Source organism: Varanus komodoensis, unplaced genomic scaffold (assembly GCF_004798865.1).
Source record: "Varanus komodoensis strain SLA01 unplaced genomic scaffold, ASM479886v1 scaffold6_2, whole genome shotgun sequence".
In the NCBI taxonomy this organism is placed as follows: domain Eukaryota; kingdom Metazoa; phylum Chordata; class Lepidosauria; order Squamata; family Varanidae; genus Varanus; species Varanus komodoensis.
The window spans coordinates 8,468,543-8,486,627 of NW_025336346.1; the positions used below are offsets into that span (position 1 = coordinate 8,468,543).

The following is an 18,085-nucleotide window of genomic DNA, read 5'->3' on the forward strand; positions in this document are numbered from 1 at the left end:
ACTGCCTGTGTGTGCAGGATGACACCACTGGCTGTGGCTGGTTGCGTGCATATCTGAGCAGAGGAACTCAGTATCGTAGACCTTCGTGCACGCATGGGAGTGGGAGCCACCTTTGCAGAACTACTCCCTCATGGGAAGCTGGGCATTTAAGTTTCCCCTCAAAGATGTGCTTCATGAGTAGCTGTGATAATCTTGGCTTAGGAGGATGTGTGACACGGTGGGTGGGTTCAGGAGCACAGATCTAGTCCCCTTCTGGTGCTGCCTTCATGAAGCTGGCCTGCACTTGTGAACCACCTGAGACAACTCTAACTTCCTTATGTAACCGCTTGTTTGATGAACACTGTCTTGATTTTCTTACAGGTTCAGCAGTATAGAGTTGCAATGACAGCAAAGGACTGCTCTATCATGATTGCCCTTTCACCTTGTCAACAGGATGAATGGTAATACCATCTAGACACTTGAACTTCGAACTTTAGATGGAAAAGGCAACATAATTTGTCCTAGAGGCCCTCAATCTAGACCTCAAAAGGGAACTATAGAGCATTTAAATAGCATTTCTTAGAGTCACAATTTTTTCTGTTGAACATAATTGCAACTCAAGAACTCTATTAAAAGCATTTAAATGCAAACAGAACTTTTAAAAAATAGGAATCTTTTTGTTTGGAAATAAGTAAATGGTGAATAGCTCACCCTGTTCCCTTGGCCTTATCCCTTATCAGTCATTGGCAAGCAGTATTTCAACTGCAAAGTCCAGTATTTCTGTCCTCAGAAAAGTTCTAGTAGTTTTAATTTAAATCATAATTATACCTTTCTACTTGTGCTTTAATAGCCTTTAAGTGGAACTGATGCCTTTAAATGGAGTTTTCCCTTACATACAAAAAGCTGCATGCAATGGGCAATTCCACTTAAAGGATGTAACATGGGTTTATTTAATAATTTGAAGGCAATAATTGAGCAGAAATGTAAAATAGAGATTCTTTCAGAAAATCTTAAGTCTACATCCACCAACCACTAAACAAGCCTGAATTAGCTCAAACTTCATTGAGATTATTTTTGCAGTTTTGTTTTTCCACTATAACTTATGATCCCTTACGAGAAGGGAATATGTAAATCTGTGAGGAGATGACTTTGGCATTGGGGTGAACCCCCACACGAGTGGAGTGATACATTTCCCAAAGGAACAATGAATAAGTGTGGTTTTGAATTACAATGCCAGGGGCACATGCCTGAGCACCACAGTTGATAAATTTTACATTTCACTGTGACAGGAACAGAGTAAATGTCTTTATTTACCAAGGAACCTTTCAGGGTGCCAGGACTATCATTTGTATAACCAGTTAGAAGTGATTTAGCAATACATATTGCTATATTAAGTCCTATATTTACCCTTAACTGGATCTGGGTTAGGATCTAAGTGTCTTGGCTAAAGGCAACAACAGTAACTCTGTACACATTTGTTTTCTGAGGGCACAATCCTGTAGCCTCCTCACGTTCAAGAAAGGGGTGTGTGTGCAGGAATGGGATTATTTTGAGCCCTGGCTCTGAGATCCTGATTTCAGAGCTGGGACTCTGAAGCCCTGTCCCTGTCCCCTTGCAACTAGCATGGGAAGAACTATATTGTCTCTCTCCCTGAGGTTGTAACTGGGCCTTGGGGAGGATGGAAAGGGGCAGGAAGGGGCTGAGGCCAACAACTCACACCAATCTCCAGTGGTACCCCAACCTCTCTCCCTCAGCCTGGACGGCATTGGAATGTGCCCTAAAATGACAGAATTCATAAAACTGGCCAACTGGTAAAACCTGGTTTGGTGAAACTTGGTATTTTAAATAATGTTAACATAAGCAGATGGCTAACCTCTCAGTGCAGTTCATCCACATAGCAGTACTGGTGGTATAATAATTTAGGGAGGCTTGGCATGAAGTGAGATGGAAACCAGTAGGAAAATAACCAACATGATCCACTAAATACTTTTGGTACCACAATTTGGCTTGGAAAAACTGTATTTTACTTAAGACCACAGCTACTAGAAAAATGCAGCATCAGCTGTAGTTTGTTATGATTAGGTAATGGGTAGATTTTTCATGTACCCTAAAAGTCAACTTTTTTCTTCCTCCTGGAGGTGGAGAATAATAAGTGGTGTTCTTTTTAAATTGCAGTTCAGCAGAGAGGCCAGTGGTTCTGACTTCCAAATCAAGATTCACCTTTTCAGTCTCTGTCTTGGACCTAGACCTCAAGCCATATGAAAGTATTCCCCATCAGTACAAACTTGATGGGAAGATAGTAAGCTACTACTTGAAGAACACACAGGCCAAAGATGACTCCGTAATGTCAAGTCTCTTGAAAGAGAATGAAGACTGCACACTAGTTCTTCATAAAATGTAACTGGCTAGATATTTATTTGAACCTAGAGAAGGGGGGAAGGTGAAGAATTAAGTTATGTTGGTTTTCTATTTACAGTTGTGCTTTAAATTTTATATGCCTTTCAGAAACACAGAAATACCACTCAGACCATCTTGAAGGAATGAGCTGACGGTAAAACAGACCTGTACATACTCTTTAGAGCCATTAGTAAATCAGTTGCTCTGAAAGTAGTTAACTGTGACTACTTTATGATGCATAGAATAGACTTTTTTGAACTTAATTCTTCAGTTCATGGAAGCAGCATTCCCATGAGGTGTGCCTATGCAACTCTGTGAATATTATGTGCATTGCTGAGTAGCACTTGTTCAAAGCAAATGGTTACAGTGGCTCATTTTACATTTAAGATAATTCTGAAGCTGGCTAGCGGACCTATACTGCTGCCTAGGTTGCAGCTTGCATATGAACAGAAATATAGTTTTCATAGCCTTGTGAGAACATACTACACTTTTTTTCTGAACATAATACTGCAATGATTGCTCATAATTGAGTTGAGTAAATGAAAATAAACTTGCAAAAGAAAAGTATCTTATTTAAGGATATAGTGAAAAACATCTTTGCTTTAATTAGTCAAGAGTAAAGCTGTCAAAACAAACTAGTTCATTCTTAAAAACAAGCTCTTCCTTTAAAAAAGGAGCTTTGTGAAAAGTTCTGTAGAACAATTTAATTGCAAACAAGCCCTTTCTAATAATCCAGTTCTAACAAAATAATACTAAACCTCTTCTAGTAATTCTTATTTCCAAATAAAATGCTTACACCTATCCCTCATTGATATTCTGTTATCTTCCAGTACAGCAAGTCAATCCAAGGCTTAAATGGGAAGCAACTTAAGAGTTAAAAATACTGGCTTTGATTTTTCTTGAGTGGTAGGTTTTCTTTTTCTATTCATGTTCCCTCTTTAGACATTAAACCTGCAGTTCACTTTTCAAGGGCTTATGAATGCAGTAATCGAGAGATTCCAATGTGAACTTTATGTGCATTGAAAACTTAGATAGGCATTAAATATCCTCACCAAAGGCATATTCTCTAGAAGTGCCTGTGCATGATTTGTCACTTGCCTTTGCTCTATACTTTGTCTACAAAAATAGGAAAACAGCGGAAACATACTTAAGGATTGGCAGAGTGAAGGCTCTGTGGAACCCTGGTTGTAGGCCTGACTTGTGGGTGGTGCTGTAAGGAAGTCCCTGCTCATATGCTGGCTGTGTGAAGGATCCTCTGAATGCAGAACGGTTACAGTGCCCACGGGGGCAGGCAGGCTTATTGTGGAAAAGGAGCACGTGTCATATGGTTGTCCTGTAGCAGCAACCTTAACCCTAAGGGGAGCGAGCCTCTTATACAAGCTCTGAGCAACTTCTGGTTAAAGCTGCTTCAGTCATTTAGAAAGTAGCAGTGGCTTGGACCTGGGGGTGCACAAAAAGACCGGTGCTCCTGCTCACACCGTGCAGCTTCCTTGACTTCTGCAGGCTTCCCCATCCTGCAGCCTTCCAGAGGCCCCTTTGGGTCTCCGGAATGGCTTTGTATGGGTGCGCTGGGAGGGGGAGCCAGGAAAACTCCACTGTAGGGTGCAGACGCTGCAAGTTTCTCTGGATCTAATCTGTTACCTGTATTTCAACCGGAGCATTTCGAAGTACCTTCTGTTCCAACTGACTTCTTTGTCACCAGTGGCCAGATTTCCTTAACTTTTTTGAAAGGAATCCTTATCCCTTGCCATACAGTTCGGCTGCTACAATAACATTAAATGTAATGGTAATAGTTTAAAACCTATATTGTTTTCATACTTACTGTTATAAATACTTTCTTAATTTTGTATGTATCTCTAGTGATTCTTACCCCTACTCAGATTAATACTGAAAACGCCTGTCTTGTGAGAGCAGTCCAACTTAAGACTTGGTTACATAGATGCTGCATACCTTGAATTGCAGATTGTCAAGCCATCCAACTGCAGATTAGGGCATCCATCTGGTCTGAGATTTGAGTTGGGTTGAGTCTAGTAAAGCTACAGCAGTTTTTAATTAGTTAGCTAGCTGTGAATGTTGCTGTGATGCTAAGGATTAATACCTAACTCAAAGACTATGTCTTGGGATGTAAATTTTCTGCCAGAAAGACTGTCAGTCCATAGTTGCCCAAACAATAAAGCAGAATGAGGAAGTAGAACAAAGAGCTGTGTAGCCAGGTCCATTTGCCGCTGCATATTGCAGATGGAAACTAAACCATGAGAACCAGGTCAGATTGTGCCTAGTATCACCTGGGGTTAGAAAGGCAGTTGAAATGCTGCTTAAGGTACTCTCTCAATTCTGGATTTCAAGACTGGAGCTCCACCAAATCGCTACACAGTTGCTTTTTATGGAGACTATTGAGGCACTTTAAAAGAGCAATGAGAACTTTGATGTAGCTACTAATGGGCTAGAGTAGCATTAAAAGCTCATCGAACAGACCTACTCCTCAGAAATAAACAGAGTGGGCTAGTTTGCATGATCAAAACAAGTCACTGTGGCTTGTTCTGAGCTGTGAAGTGTTGTAGGTACAATTTGCACAATCACATCCAAGTTGTGATTTATTCTATTGAGGCAAACCCAGGTGGCATAACTTTTTGCAGGTTTAAATAAATCTAAAATAACCCTACAATGAGCCATGAGTTACTTGAGGGTTGTTTAACCCTCCAAAGAACCATGCTGCTTGGGTTTGTTCTAAACAAATAAACCATGGCTTGGAAATGGCAAATTGCACCTGACATTTGTTTAAGCCAGGGTAGCCTGTTTAGGTTGTGTAGACCAGGTGAATGGCAAGTTTTATGTGAGTCAGTGCCCTCTTTTGTTGTTGTTGTATTCTGTATTTCCTGGGACTAAAAAATCAACACCTTGCAATTTGTAAATCACAGTTTATGCTTGGATCCACTGTAAATTAAAATTTCACCCATATGTTTTTATGAAAGAGGTGTTATAAACCTGTTTTTGCCTTCATTCACTGATTGTGGAAGAAATAGTTGTGCTACTGTATGTTTTTTTTTTTACATCTTAAGATTGATTTCATTTAACTTCAATCTAAAAATCACTGTTACATATACAGCTGTGAACTGAAACTGCCACTTTTTATAGACTTGAATTTATTAGGTTGATCTAAAGAGGTTCTAGGAAATGTTATGGAAGGGGAAAAACCACTTTGATTCAGAAAGTTAATTTTTTTTTAATGAAGTTCACTCAACTTGTACCTTATTGTTTGGCATTTTGTATTTAAAAGGCGGTATTTATTTGTCATTACAATTTATATATTTGTGCCATAATTGTACAGATAGCATGTTTTATGGGTATGGTTTCTAAATGGAAGATAACTTAATGTTTATATTCAATAAAATGATAGATGTATAACTTAGTCTCTTGGTACTCATTTGCCTTTGTTAAAGTGATTGTATGAGGGTTTCAATGGAAGCTTGTATCCCAAGCACATGTAGTAAGTTTCTGAAGTAGAATGGAGCCTCTGATGCAAATTTGTCAGCTTCCTTAACTGTAAGATGAGAAAAATAAAGAGTTAAATATTTACCTCATATAAAAATAGTCCAGCAACCTTAAATTCTTGCTGCTGTGGAGTTCAAGTCTAATGCTATTCATTAGACTCAGGAAGAAACCATTGTTTGGTAATATGTTCAGCTGTAGCCTGTTTTCACCTCCCTATTATTAAGACAAGCAAGTTTGTACTTGCTTACTAGTAAGCTTACTAGTAAGCAAGTCCAGAAAGGCACATTATCCTTAGGCATCTTGATATTGCTGTGGTATACCCTTTCGAAGGTAGGTAGGGCTGTGTGTTAAAGATCAGCTTTTAACTGAAAGAAAAAGCAAGAAAAGAAAACTAGTGCAAGTAAAAATGGTTGCTTTTCTCAGTCTTAATTTAAAAGCAAGTTACTCTCAAATAATGGATGTCAAATACTTAATGTTTGTATGGCATTTTCAAATACCATTATAGTTAAATTGATATAGAACAAATTACATGTTATAAACAATGCCCATTCAGACTTTATTAGACTAAAAGCAGCCTCAAGAAGCTGCAGTTGGGACTGCAAGAAGGAACAGCGTTTGTGGTTTTTGCAGTCAGTATATTTTTCCAAAACCACTTTTCTCCCAAAGATGATACAATTACCCTGACATATCTACCATCTACAAAATAAAGCTATTAGGGCTTTGTTATAACTAGTTGCATTTAATATATAGTTAGCCCCTATGTGCTGCCAACAAAAGAATTAGTGTCTGATGACGACAATCAAAGCAAAGATAATTTGTGTTGTGGGAAATGGATTTTAGTACAAGGTAATGCAAGCTAAGACAGTTACCACAGCTGAAACCAAGTTGAACAAAATGGGACAGGATACAGAAATGTAAAATAAGTATACCTGACTTCGGTATCTTGTTCAGAAGATCTAAGACTGGTGTAACTTTTCCTTCTTTGTCTACGTTTATCTTCCAAACCACCATTAACTCAAATCTAAAAAAGGCAAAGAATGCTAAAGGTCAGAGGTCTAATGCAACATTATGTAGGAGGCAAGTGAGGCAGGGCTGAACTAGATTTTGGTACCAGTCTGACCCACGGGCTTGCACTGGGACATCTCATGTGAGCAGTTTCTAAATATGCTTGAAAACATTCTGAAGTCATTCTCAATTTTAGGACATTCTTGGTGCTACTGTCAGGAGAAAGGGGTTTCAAAAACCATTGCGTGTGGTGGTCAACATACACAATCCCTTTAAGAGAGGCCTCTTGTCTGCAAATAGCAGCTAGGAATTATGATGATTTACACAAGTATTCACCCCCATCTTTACCTTTCCACAAGGGTGAATACTTGTGTAACCAAAGTGCTGATTTGCTGTTTTCATCTTCTGCACCACAATAAAAATCATTTGTACCTTCACAGTGTTGAGCATCTTGTGTATATGAAGACGTAATACCACCAATTAAATACATTTCAATTCCAGGCTGAAGCACAAATGCAAAAGTTAACACTTCTGGCAAGGCACTATATGATAAGTATTGTGCAGCTTATTAAAGTAGTACAATTTGACTTTTCCAGTCACACACGTATCAAAGGTTTTTTTCCTCCAGCACTGATGTTTGAAACTAATAATTAATTACAGCAAAAATGTTTATTGAAAACCTAGTGTGTGACATCCACACTTAAATATTTTGATTTTTTTTAAATTAAAAGTCTCCTACAGTTCAACATAGCAGGATGTTAACAATATTAAATAAAATTTAAAGTGCCACAAATAAACACAAGCAGCTTAATTCAGTCAAAAGCTTGAAATGGGGTGCCACCACTGAAAAGAGCACCAGGATGAGCACCAGCTGGGAGCCTGGGAGAAGAACTATATCAGAGCAAGCCCTTCCCTCTAGATGTAGCCTCAGCAACACAGGTCTGCTTGTAGCCTCTACCATGACCATGATCTGGATTTGCCATTAAGCCTTGCATTTGGGCTCTTGTCTTGCCTGAAGCTCAGTTGCCCTGGTCCTGGAGCCTTTGCAGCTCTTGTCTCTGGCTGCCCACATCCCAACCCTGACACAGATCAGGACAGGTCAAGAGTGGAGCTGGAGAAGTCAAAAGTGAGAACAGGCACATTCCAGGAGTTTAGAAATGAAGAAAGATGAGTTGTGTTGCAGATAAAGAATAGGTCAAAGGATGGTTTCCGAGGAACAGGGAAGCCACTGGCATCTTTGAACATTAGGATTGTAGCTGGAGCAGGTGGGGTAGCTGATTATGTGGTTCAGAGGCTATGCAATAGTGGAGGAAATGGCAAACAGGAGAGGGATGATGCTATTGGACCCAAATAGGCATGGGCTTAGGTAAAGACAAAAACCAGCCTTTTGAATTGTTCTCAGGAATGAACTGGTAGCCAGTGGTGTTCAAACCAGCATGTTATAGACGATAAATCATACCACTGTGCTGTTAAAAACTCTTATGCCACTTTCCGTCTAATTCATGCCAACTGCCATGTAATTTCACTTATTGCTCCTTTATGACAGTTTATCAAAGCACTGTCCTAATAGGCACCACAAAGTTGTCTTACCCAGGAAGCTGAGTGCTTCTCAAGATCATGTAATCACCAGACGATCCTTCAGGAAGTACTACTATTTCAGGATACTTAGTCTGTTGAAAGTAAACAAGAGCAATCTGTCTGTAAGGGAATATAAATGGCATTCTACCAAAACATGCTGCTATGTCAAATACTTTCAGCTACAGAATCAAGTAATCTAAACAATACAGATCTAATGAAATTTTAGCCCTTGAGAACATATGATCAGCAATCTAACTGTCTTAGAGCCTGATTCTGAGTGTTTCAAAGTGGTTCAAGGCATCACAACTGTTAGCAGCACCTGACCAAACAGGTCATCTTAGCACAGTGGTAAGTCTCCCTACAAGCCTTGCTTGGATTTTGCTAATGCAGGCAAGGTTAATGTGGCATTGGCAGTGGAAAGACAAGTTCTTATTTGTTCAAATCCTTTGCATGGGCTTTGTTGTGTGTTTCTGGCACTATGGCTAGATAAGAGGACCTATATATCTCTTTGTGGAAATCAAATATTTTGATGTCTATCCCAATTCCAGCTGAAATTCCTATTACTGATCAGGTATAAGGCACAAGTGTTGCTTTAATATCAGGCTGTCACAGAAACCAGATCTATCCCATATATTGAAGGACCACAGAAAACACAAGTGCTGCTGCTATTATGCTGTGCAAAAGCTCCAACATGGTAGAAAAAAATATGTAAGAGGAATATGCAGGTAAAAAGATAGGATTCCCAATATTCATGGGGCCACCCCCAAAAAGGTGCTTTCACTCACTGCTACCTTCCCAGCCTCCCTCAGAATAGGCACTCAGAAGAACACCTCTGAGAGTGATTAATGGTAGGCTCATGTCAGAAACATAGGCAGTCAACACAAGTGGGAAAACTGGTATTATGGCCCTGAGAGACTGGCCCCCTGCACCTCGCTGTGCCGACCTGCGCTGCCAAGCGCCGCGTGGGGACAGAGATGCCGCCACTGTCATCTGCGCTGTGGAAGGGACTCCGCACTCTCGCCCTCGCTCCCTTCGCCTCAGCAGGCACAGGTGAGAGCTGCCCTGTGCTGGGGGCAGAGCTGCCATGGGTGGGGCGGACGGAGTGTTTGTACCTGATGTTGCGCGATCAAGACAGATTAGGGACTCTACTGGTGTACCACGGACCCTCCTGCCCAGCGGACTCCCTGCCTGAGCTGACGGAGATCATCTCAGATCTGGTGTTGGGGACCCTGAGGATGTTGGTCCTGGGGGACTTCAACTTCCATGCCGAGGCGCTTCTATCCGGGGCAGCTCAGGACTTCATGGCTTCCATGGCAGCCATGGGGCTGTCTCAACATATCACTGGCCCAACCTATGAAAGGGGTCACACGCTTGACCTGGTTTTCTCGACGGGGTGGGAAGAGGGTGGCCTGGAAGTGAGAAACTTGACCTTAACTCCTTTGCCATGGTCAGACCACTGCCTCGTGAGGTTTGCTTGGGGCTGATTCCTCCCTCTGGAAGAGTGCGGACCCTATTAAGATGGTTCAACCTCGGAGCAAGATGGATCCAGATGGATTCCTGAGGGCTCTGGGGGATTTTCCAGCTGATAAAGCTGGCTCTCCTGTTGATGTCCTGGTCAATTTGTGGAATAGGGAGATGATCAGGGCAATCGACATGATCACTCCTAAGCGTCCTCTCCCACCTAGCAGAGTCCGCTCGGGACCATGGTATACACCTGAGTTGTGGGCGATGAAGCAAGCTGGGAGATGATTAGAGCGCAGGTGGAGGAAATCTCGGGACAATCTGACCAAACACACTTATGCACTCATTATCGAGCCTATGCTGTGACGGTGAGCACGGTGAAGAGGCGATTTTTCTCTGCTTCTATTGCTTCCTCACAGTGCTGTCCGGCGCAGCTTTTCCAAATAGTGTGAGGCCTAACACATGCTGGTCAGGAAAATGACATGGTCGCACCCCCGCTGTGACGACTTTGCCCAGCACTTTAAGGAAAAAATCACTCAGATTTGCCGCGATCTGGACTCCACAGTTGATACTGTTCCAGTACGGGAAGTGTCCAGAGCTCTGTCTGGTCCATCTTTAATGGATGAGTTTCAGTTATTGCAGCCTGATGATGTGGACAAGGTGCTTGGGATGGTAGGTCCTACCACCTGTCTTCTTGACCCTTGCCCTTCCTGGCTACTTAAAGAGGCCAGTTACGGGATTGGTCCCTGGGTCCAGGAGGTTATTAATGGCTCACTGAGGGAGGGCTGGGTTCCGGCCCCCTTGAAGGAGGTGGTGATCTGGCCTGTCCTGAAGAAGGCATCCCTGGACCCAGAGGTGGCCGCCAACTTTAGACTGGTGGCCAATATTCCGTTTTTGGACAAGGTGTTAGAGCAGGTGGTGGCAGGACAACTCCAGGCACTCTTGGATGAAACTGATTATCTGGACCCATTTCATTCTGGTTTCAGACCCGGTTATGGTACTGAATCTGCCTTAGTCACCCTGTATGATGACCTGTGTAGGGAGAGGGACAGGGGGACTGTGCCTCTGTTGGTGCTCCTGGACCTCTCAGTGGCTTTTGATACCATTGACCATGGTATCCATCTGGATAGGCTGACTTGGGAGTAGGAGGCACTGCATGGCAGTGGTTCCACTCCTATCTGGCCGGCTAAGTCCAGATGGTGGTGCTGGGAGACTATAGCTCTGCGTCATGGCAGCTTTGCCATAGAGTTCTGCAGGGCTCTATTTTGTCCCCCATGCTATTTAACATCTACATGAAACTGCTGGGACAGGTCATCAGGAGGTTTGGGCTACGGAGTCATCAGTATGCTGATGACACCCAGCTCTACCTCTCATTTACATCTGCTCCAGGTGACGCGGTGGCTGTACTGAACCGGTGCCTGGCCAAGGTAATGGGCTGGATGAGGGCCAATAAACTGAGCCTCAATCCAGATACGATGGAAGTCCTGTTGGTGGGTGGTGCGGGTCTCCAGGTAGGTGATTTTGACCCAGTTCTGGATGGGATAGCACTCCTTTTAAAGGACAGGGTCTGCAGCTTGGGAGTACTCCTTGACCCAGAGCTGTCACTGGAGTTTCAGGTGGTGGTGGTGGCAAGGAGTGCTTAACTACCCTGTTTCTCGAAAATAAGACCTATCCCGAAAATAAGACCTAGTACTATTTTTGGTACTTGCTAAAATTTAAGACCTACCCCGAAAATACGACCTAGCTGTGTTTATTCCCAGGGCCAGTGGGGAACATAAAGAGCCTTTTTAAACTTTATCTTTTAACTTAACTTTAACTTAATGCACTGTGTGGAGGAAACATGCTTATGTGGCTCTGCTCCATGGTACAGTGAGCTACTAAAGAGTGTTGCAAGGGATGTGGCAGTTAGCAAATGATGATTACTGATGATTAACAAAACCCTTTTCCCTTATTGATGATTAACAAAAAACTTTTCAGTCAGCACCTGGCACCTGCCCACAGGAGTTGGCGCTACAGAGAAGCCAGGCAGCGGAGGGAGCAGAGCCACATAAGCCGATGCTTCTTCTATAGCGCTGGTTCCTGCCACAGGCGGAGTGATACCAAATGCACCCTGTCTGTGAGGAGTCGATAGTGAAAGTGTGCTTCACTCATTCTGGCCAGCGAATGGTTACCAAATTGCTCTTGGGAAGGTATGGCACCCGAGTGCCCTGATCACCCTATTCTTAACTTTGCCATTCACTCCTGTCTTGTAAAGCTTCTATCCATCAGTATTATGGTATGGTACCATATTTAATGGTAGATTTAAACAGAGTATTATTTTGACCCCCAGACAAGATGAGTACAAAAAGAAAGAGCTATTCCATTGAGTACAAGAAAAGAATTGTAGAGGACTCGTGCGGCAAGAATCTTACAGCTTACTGCAAAGAGAAGAAGTTGGATCTCTGATTGGTCCAAAAATGGCAAGCAGATTACCATGTTTCCTCCAAAATAAGACCTATCCTGAAAATAAGACCTAGTGTGTTTTTGTGAGCCAAAAAAAAAATTAAGACAGTGTCTTATTTTCGGGGAAACACAGTACAACTTCGACTGATCCATCAGCTGCATCCTAACCTGAATGAGCACTCCCTAGCAACAGTGATACATGCTAGGGTAACTTCCCGCTTGGATTACTGCAACGCGCTCCAGGTGGGGCTGCCCTCGAAAACGGTCCGGATACTGCAACTGGTACAGAATAGAGCTGTCAGGATGCTGACGGGGACCGGCCGTTATTCTCACATAACGCCAGTCCTCTACCAGCTCCACTGGCTCCCAGTTGAAGTCTGGGCCCAATCCAAGGTGCTGGTTTCGACCTATAAAGCCCTAAATGGCTTGGGATCAGGATACCTGAGGGAACATCTCCTTCCTTATATGCCCTCACACCCCTTAAGATCTATGAGAGAGGCCCTGCTCCGGGAACCCTCTCTAAGAGAGGTAAAAAGGTCATCAACTCGGAGTAGGGCCTTCTTTGCTGTGGTGCCCAAACTCTGCAATGTACTTTCCAGAGAAGTATGCCCGGCACCAAGTTTATACTCTTTTCAGTGTCAGGCCACAACCTTTTTATTTAAACAGTATTTTAAACTTTAATAGTTTTTAATTTAGTTGCTCTGTTTGTTTTGCGATTTATTGTTTTGTTCTGTTTTATTATTTATTGCAATTGTGGTTTAATTGTCTTTTTAAATATTGTAAGCCATCCTGAGATCTTGTATAATAGGACGGCCTACAAAATCTTTTAATTAATTAATTAATAAAATCTTCTGAACTCCTTGTTCCAGTTATTAAACTGGCTGCTTCTGTAGAGTCCTAAATGGCAGCTCCATGACCAGAGTGCATTGCAGTAATCTAAGTGGAGAGTTATAGAGCAGACTACTGAAGCCCCATGGCTCCTGCCTGGATAAGGCTGTGGCTGGGTCACCACCCAAAGCCGACAGAAGGCACCCCATGCTGCTGAGATCGCCTGAGCCTCATGTGACACGGAGGACCCCAGAGAACCCCGAGCTGTGAACATTTCTTTCAGGGGGAGGGCAATCACAACAGGTCAAGCATCTCCCACTCAGTCAGAGGCAGCACCCACTAACGGAATCTTAATTTTGCAGCACTGAGCTTCAGTTTATTATGCCTCATCCAGTCTGTTGTGGCAACCAAACACTGATATAGGCAAAATTATGGCTGTTTCTGTGGCTAAGAAATAATATTAGTTACAAACACCTTGGATTCTATCTCTCTAACTTCCCAAGCTGTGAAGCTCCTTGCGAAGGCTCAGTTCAAGGGCACAACTGAACTGTTGTGGTTGAGGGGGAAGACAAAGAATAAAAGGCAGTACTTTACAATCTTGCCCCAGATCTAGAGAAATCAAAACCTTTTGTTTAAGGACAAATAATAACCACACCTCTAAGCCGGATTTCAACTGCATTTATATGGTTGTGGGGCACACGTGGTTGAGGCAACTTGCAATATTCCAAGGCAATGGGTGTGTGTGAGGATGCTGAAAAAAGATTTGCTATCTAGTCGACTCTGGATATTGATGAGGGGACCTGCATCGAAGCCCAGCTAAAGAAAAACGAAGGTAAAATCAGATGAAGGTTCAGCTCAGTGACTGCAAACTCATGAGGTCTTAAGGCTAGCTCCTTGAATGGGGGTTATGAGTATTTCTATGCTTGTCTTACAATTCAATGTACCAAATGCCTTCCTTCTTGAAAAGCAGCATATTATGCAGTGTCCCCTGATTACATCTACATGTCCTTCAATACGGAAATAACTCATACACCAAGTTCACTCACAGTCCTTCACAAAATGCCAAGACACACAAAGATTTGTCTTCCAAAGGCCATTCTAGTTTGGAGTCCATTTTTCAAAACATTTTCCCATTACACTCTAATTACAGCCAGACATTTGAATCCACTGTGAGGGAAGCATACCAACTGCATTCAGTGCAAAGACATCCAGATATGATGTTACTGCTTGGTTGTTAATCCTGAGATTAATCAGAGGGGAGTGAGAGGTGTTAGTGCTGCTATTGCTCTCACCTTGGATCACAACATGATCAAATAAAGAAACGGGAGACTGACGTGACCAAGGGCTTTGACTTCTGAATAGCCGCTGCTTTAATGAATGTGATCTGACTAAAGATCCTCAGACTGTTGCTATGCTCTGTTTTCACTACACTTTCCCCCTGCCTGACAATTGACTAATTTACAAAATAAGAAAGCTTATAAAGCATTCAGAGAATCGTGTTTAAACCACTGCACATAGAGCAAAAGTGGAAAGGGTTAAAATGTAGTGAGAGAAGGTCAGTATGCTTTTTGAAAGCAAGGGAAACAAATTGTTTTCTAAGATTTCAGCAGCATCTGGAATACAGAAATGGCTACCACAGGTCCCCTTTTCATTGTTGTGGCTTGGAGATGCAATACAACAAAAATCCCAGAATGAAACGTAAGTGGGAATCTTACAGCTGGAATTTGTTTGAAAAAGAAGAGCAATAGCTCTTGTGCTGAACAGAGCAGTTACCTACCTTTCTTTCTTTCTTTCTTTCTTTCTTTCTTTCTTTCTTTCTTTCTTCTTTTTTTAACTTTAGAAGGCAGATTTTAGGCACTGACATGTACTTCACCAGAATGAAAGGAATATACCGGATGGTGTTTTACTATGTAGAAGTACTATTTTTAGTGCCTTTCCCTTTGAAAATCTGTTTGTTCTAGTTAATGGCACATTCCCACCTCAGTTTCATTTAAACATGGAAATTTGTGATGGGTTATATAATTATGCTTTTATGGTATATTCATAATGTGATTATGTAAGCCAGCAGATTCAGGTCATAATGTACAGATGCGTATGCATTTGAGCTTTCTGGAGCTTTCCACTGAATCTTCCTATATTATGCTTAAATAACTGGACTGTTCTTTTTCCCCAGCCCGTTCCCAACTGCTCTTTAAAAATTAAAAAGGTGACTTGTGTCCTTGGAGTGGGGGCAAAATAGGTGTTGATATGCAGGCTATTTTCTTGAGGCATTAAATGCTTTGCAAAAGGAATTTTAAAAGCAGTTCAGAAGGACTTTTTTCCCCAAGGGATTCCATTGAAAACCGGAGAACAGCCCCCAGGTATGAAATAATATAAAAGTAAACTAAATGAATTACCAAGCAACCTCAATGGCCAGCAACTGAGACAGAAAAAAAAGGTAACGTGGAAATATCGGACGGGAACCCATGGCTATCCACACCGATTTCCTGGGTTTTTCACTGGTCTTCTCAAAATAAGCCTCATCCCAGCAGGCAAAGGAGATTGCGCAAGGAGCTAAAGGAGCCCAGAAAAGGTGGCATTTCCCTTTGGTTGGACGTTCAGTTGAGTGGCCAACCTCGGAATAAGTCATAAATGACTACAAAGTACAATTTTAAGGCACTATTTTGAAAGGTAATTGCAACGTGAAGTTGACTGATATTTTCCTGTCACCAAATTTTTCAATAGAAAATATTGAAGTCTTTCTCTAGTGAAGCCTAGCACTGTTGTTCTTAGCAGTCCTATAGTTTTTAAAAAATATGATCATGTTAAGGCTTTCCTGGCAGAAATGGAACAATTTTCATATCCATTCAGCATTTATACCTTAGACGGCTGACAAGGCAATATCTTCTGTCTACATCAGACAGTACAAGAGGGAAGATTTCCAGTAAATACAGAACATATGTTTCAGTTTGGCACACAGACAAGTAATCTCAGTGGTGGTGCTAAGCATTTCTTATCATTGCTTTAAATGTTTGGATGTTGCCAGAAATGGGAAGGCTTCTGTACTCCTAAGATTTGCACAGAGGGAAGAATTTTATCAGGATATACTTTCTCTGTCACTACAGATAAGGAAATTTTAACTTACCATGTATTTCCATTCTCAAGGGCGTGGGAGTGGGGCAATCTATAAATCTGGGAAGTACCTCCTTCTAGTTGGCAAAGAAGACCCAAGAAAAATGACACCAAGCCTTGCATTTTCTAGAAGTAGGTGTCTGTTTCCAACATTAACAGATCTCTGCTGGACTTCAAGGCAAGTACCTGCAGCATGGAGACTTGCCAAATGAATGTCAGAGATATGTAGTGATGACTTAACGGATCCATAAGGATGGTTTGTTGCCGCATAAGAACTGAATGACTGCATAGTTCTCATCCTAGAATGACAGCAGTGGTGGCAGGATTCAGCTCTCTGTGGCATCTGCTGATCCCTCAAAAGTCATCCCTGCAAAGGTGTTCAAAGCAGTTTCCGTAAAAATGCAACCAAGCATCCACTAAATTGCATGTGCTCTCTGCAGGAATGTTGCTTTAGTCAGGCTTGCCACTAGAGAGCATAATAGTGGGAATCTTTCACTCAGGCAAAAAGCAGTTTCTCAGTAAGAACATTTTGCTTATTGTTTTGGTGTGTGGTAGTGGAGATGATAGGCATTACTGTTGGGAATTGTGACTTGTTCCCATAATCCTTGTTCTAAGGTCTTACTAATTTTATTTATTTATTACATTTACAGTTGATGAGCTTTTCCAATTCCTTCACTGCTGCCCTTCTTGGTCTCAGTCTTCCTTGAATTTACTGGCTACAGTCTCCCTCTGAATCAGTGACTGAGTCATGGTATGCAAATTGTTTCACAACTTCAATTTCTTCATTAAAGTTAATTAAAATTTCTGTTTCTTCATTTCAACATTAAAGTGTATAATTTTTCTGTTGTCGTGATTTTTGTTTTCTTCATGTCCCGCTGCAGTCCTACTTTTGTACCTTCTCCTTTCACTTTAATCAGGACCTGTTTCAATCTATTACTGCCTTCTGCCTGTAGGACATTCCTGGCTGGATGGACAGGCTGGCCACATCTCAAGCACTGCAAACCTCAATTGTAGCATTACAAGTGGCCAGAGATGAGCAATCACCCACCAAAAGTTCCTAGCCCAACCTCCAGGTAGCCCAGCCTCCTAGGTAAGTGGGAGAACCACATGTATTTGAATGCATCTATCATGTGGCTAGAGGTGCTCCTTCTTACACAAATCCACTGGATCAAACAGCTGAGGCTTAAAATCCTTTATTCTGAGAAACACCAAAGCTACTCTGACAAGAAACAGCAGAGATGCTTTTAATGATGATGATAATGGCAAAGTTGTTCTCTCTTTCTGAGAGGGCTCAGATTACGAAATACTTTTTACTCATCTGGGACGTTCCTCTTTGGGCGGGTCAGACAAGCCTCTCTCCCTCCTCCTTTCTAATTCCCTCGACTCCAATTGTCCCAACCTGCATGTTCTTCTTCTGGAACGAGCGTCTGAGAATGTCCCAGCCATTTCCTCAGCAACCGACGGGTTCCCAGGGTCATTCTCTCTGGATGAGGCTGCCATCTCCCCAGCAACCTCCTGACCTCCCTCTGGCCCCATCCCACTATCAGTTTCTGTTGGAATGCTGCTTTCCCCTGTGTCTCCTTCTTCTCTTTGAAACACTTCGTCAGGGAATGGGGGAGGCGTTTGTACAATGGGCAGCCAGGTACATGTCTTCCTACACTGAGGCCTGGTTCTCATGAGAAGCCTCCTGCTCCCCTACGTGCGCCAATGACTCCTCCGAGTCGGTGCGCACGACAGTGCCAATCAGCCATTGCAGCAGGAATTTCAGCCCAGTAAGCAGCTGCCATTGCTA

The 18,085-nt window shown here is 42.3% G+C and overlaps 2 protein-coding genes across 4 annotated transcripts in view; one reads left to right on the forward strand and one right to left on the reverse strand.

Moving 5' to 3' along the window:
• IPPK (inositol-pentakisphosphate 2-kinase) overlaps positions 1–5,781 on the forward strand; it is a 44,862-nt gene extending 39,081 nt beyond the window's left edge. For 2 of the 3 annotated variants that reach the window (XM_044451543.1, XM_044451545.1), the window contains 3 exons: positions 361–440; positions 2,155–2,376; positions 2,485–5,781. In XM_044451543.1, the coding sequence (XP_044307478.1) occupies positions 361–440; positions 2,155–2,376; positions 2,485–2,515 (333 nt within the window). In that variant the 3' untranslated portion in view covers positions 2,516–5,781. Of the gene's footprint in view, positions 1–360; positions 441–2,154 lie in introns of all 3 variants that reach the window. The other variant, XM_044451544.1, reaches the window with a different exon arrangement.
• The window catches only part of LOC123034300 (centromere protein P), a 213,830-nt gene continuing 201,383 nt past the window's right edge, over positions 5,639–18,085 (reverse strand). The window contains exons 7-9 of the mRNA XM_044451549.1: positions 8,464–8,543; positions 6,798–6,889; positions 5,639–5,917 (exon numbers count right to left, since the gene is read on the reverse strand). Coding sequence (XP_044307484.1) covers positions 5,811–5,917; positions 6,798–6,889; positions 8,464–8,543 — 279 coding nt within the window. The 3' untranslated portion in view covers positions 5,639–5,810. The remainder of the gene's footprint in view (positions 5,918–6,797; positions 6,890–8,463; positions 8,544–18,085) is intronic.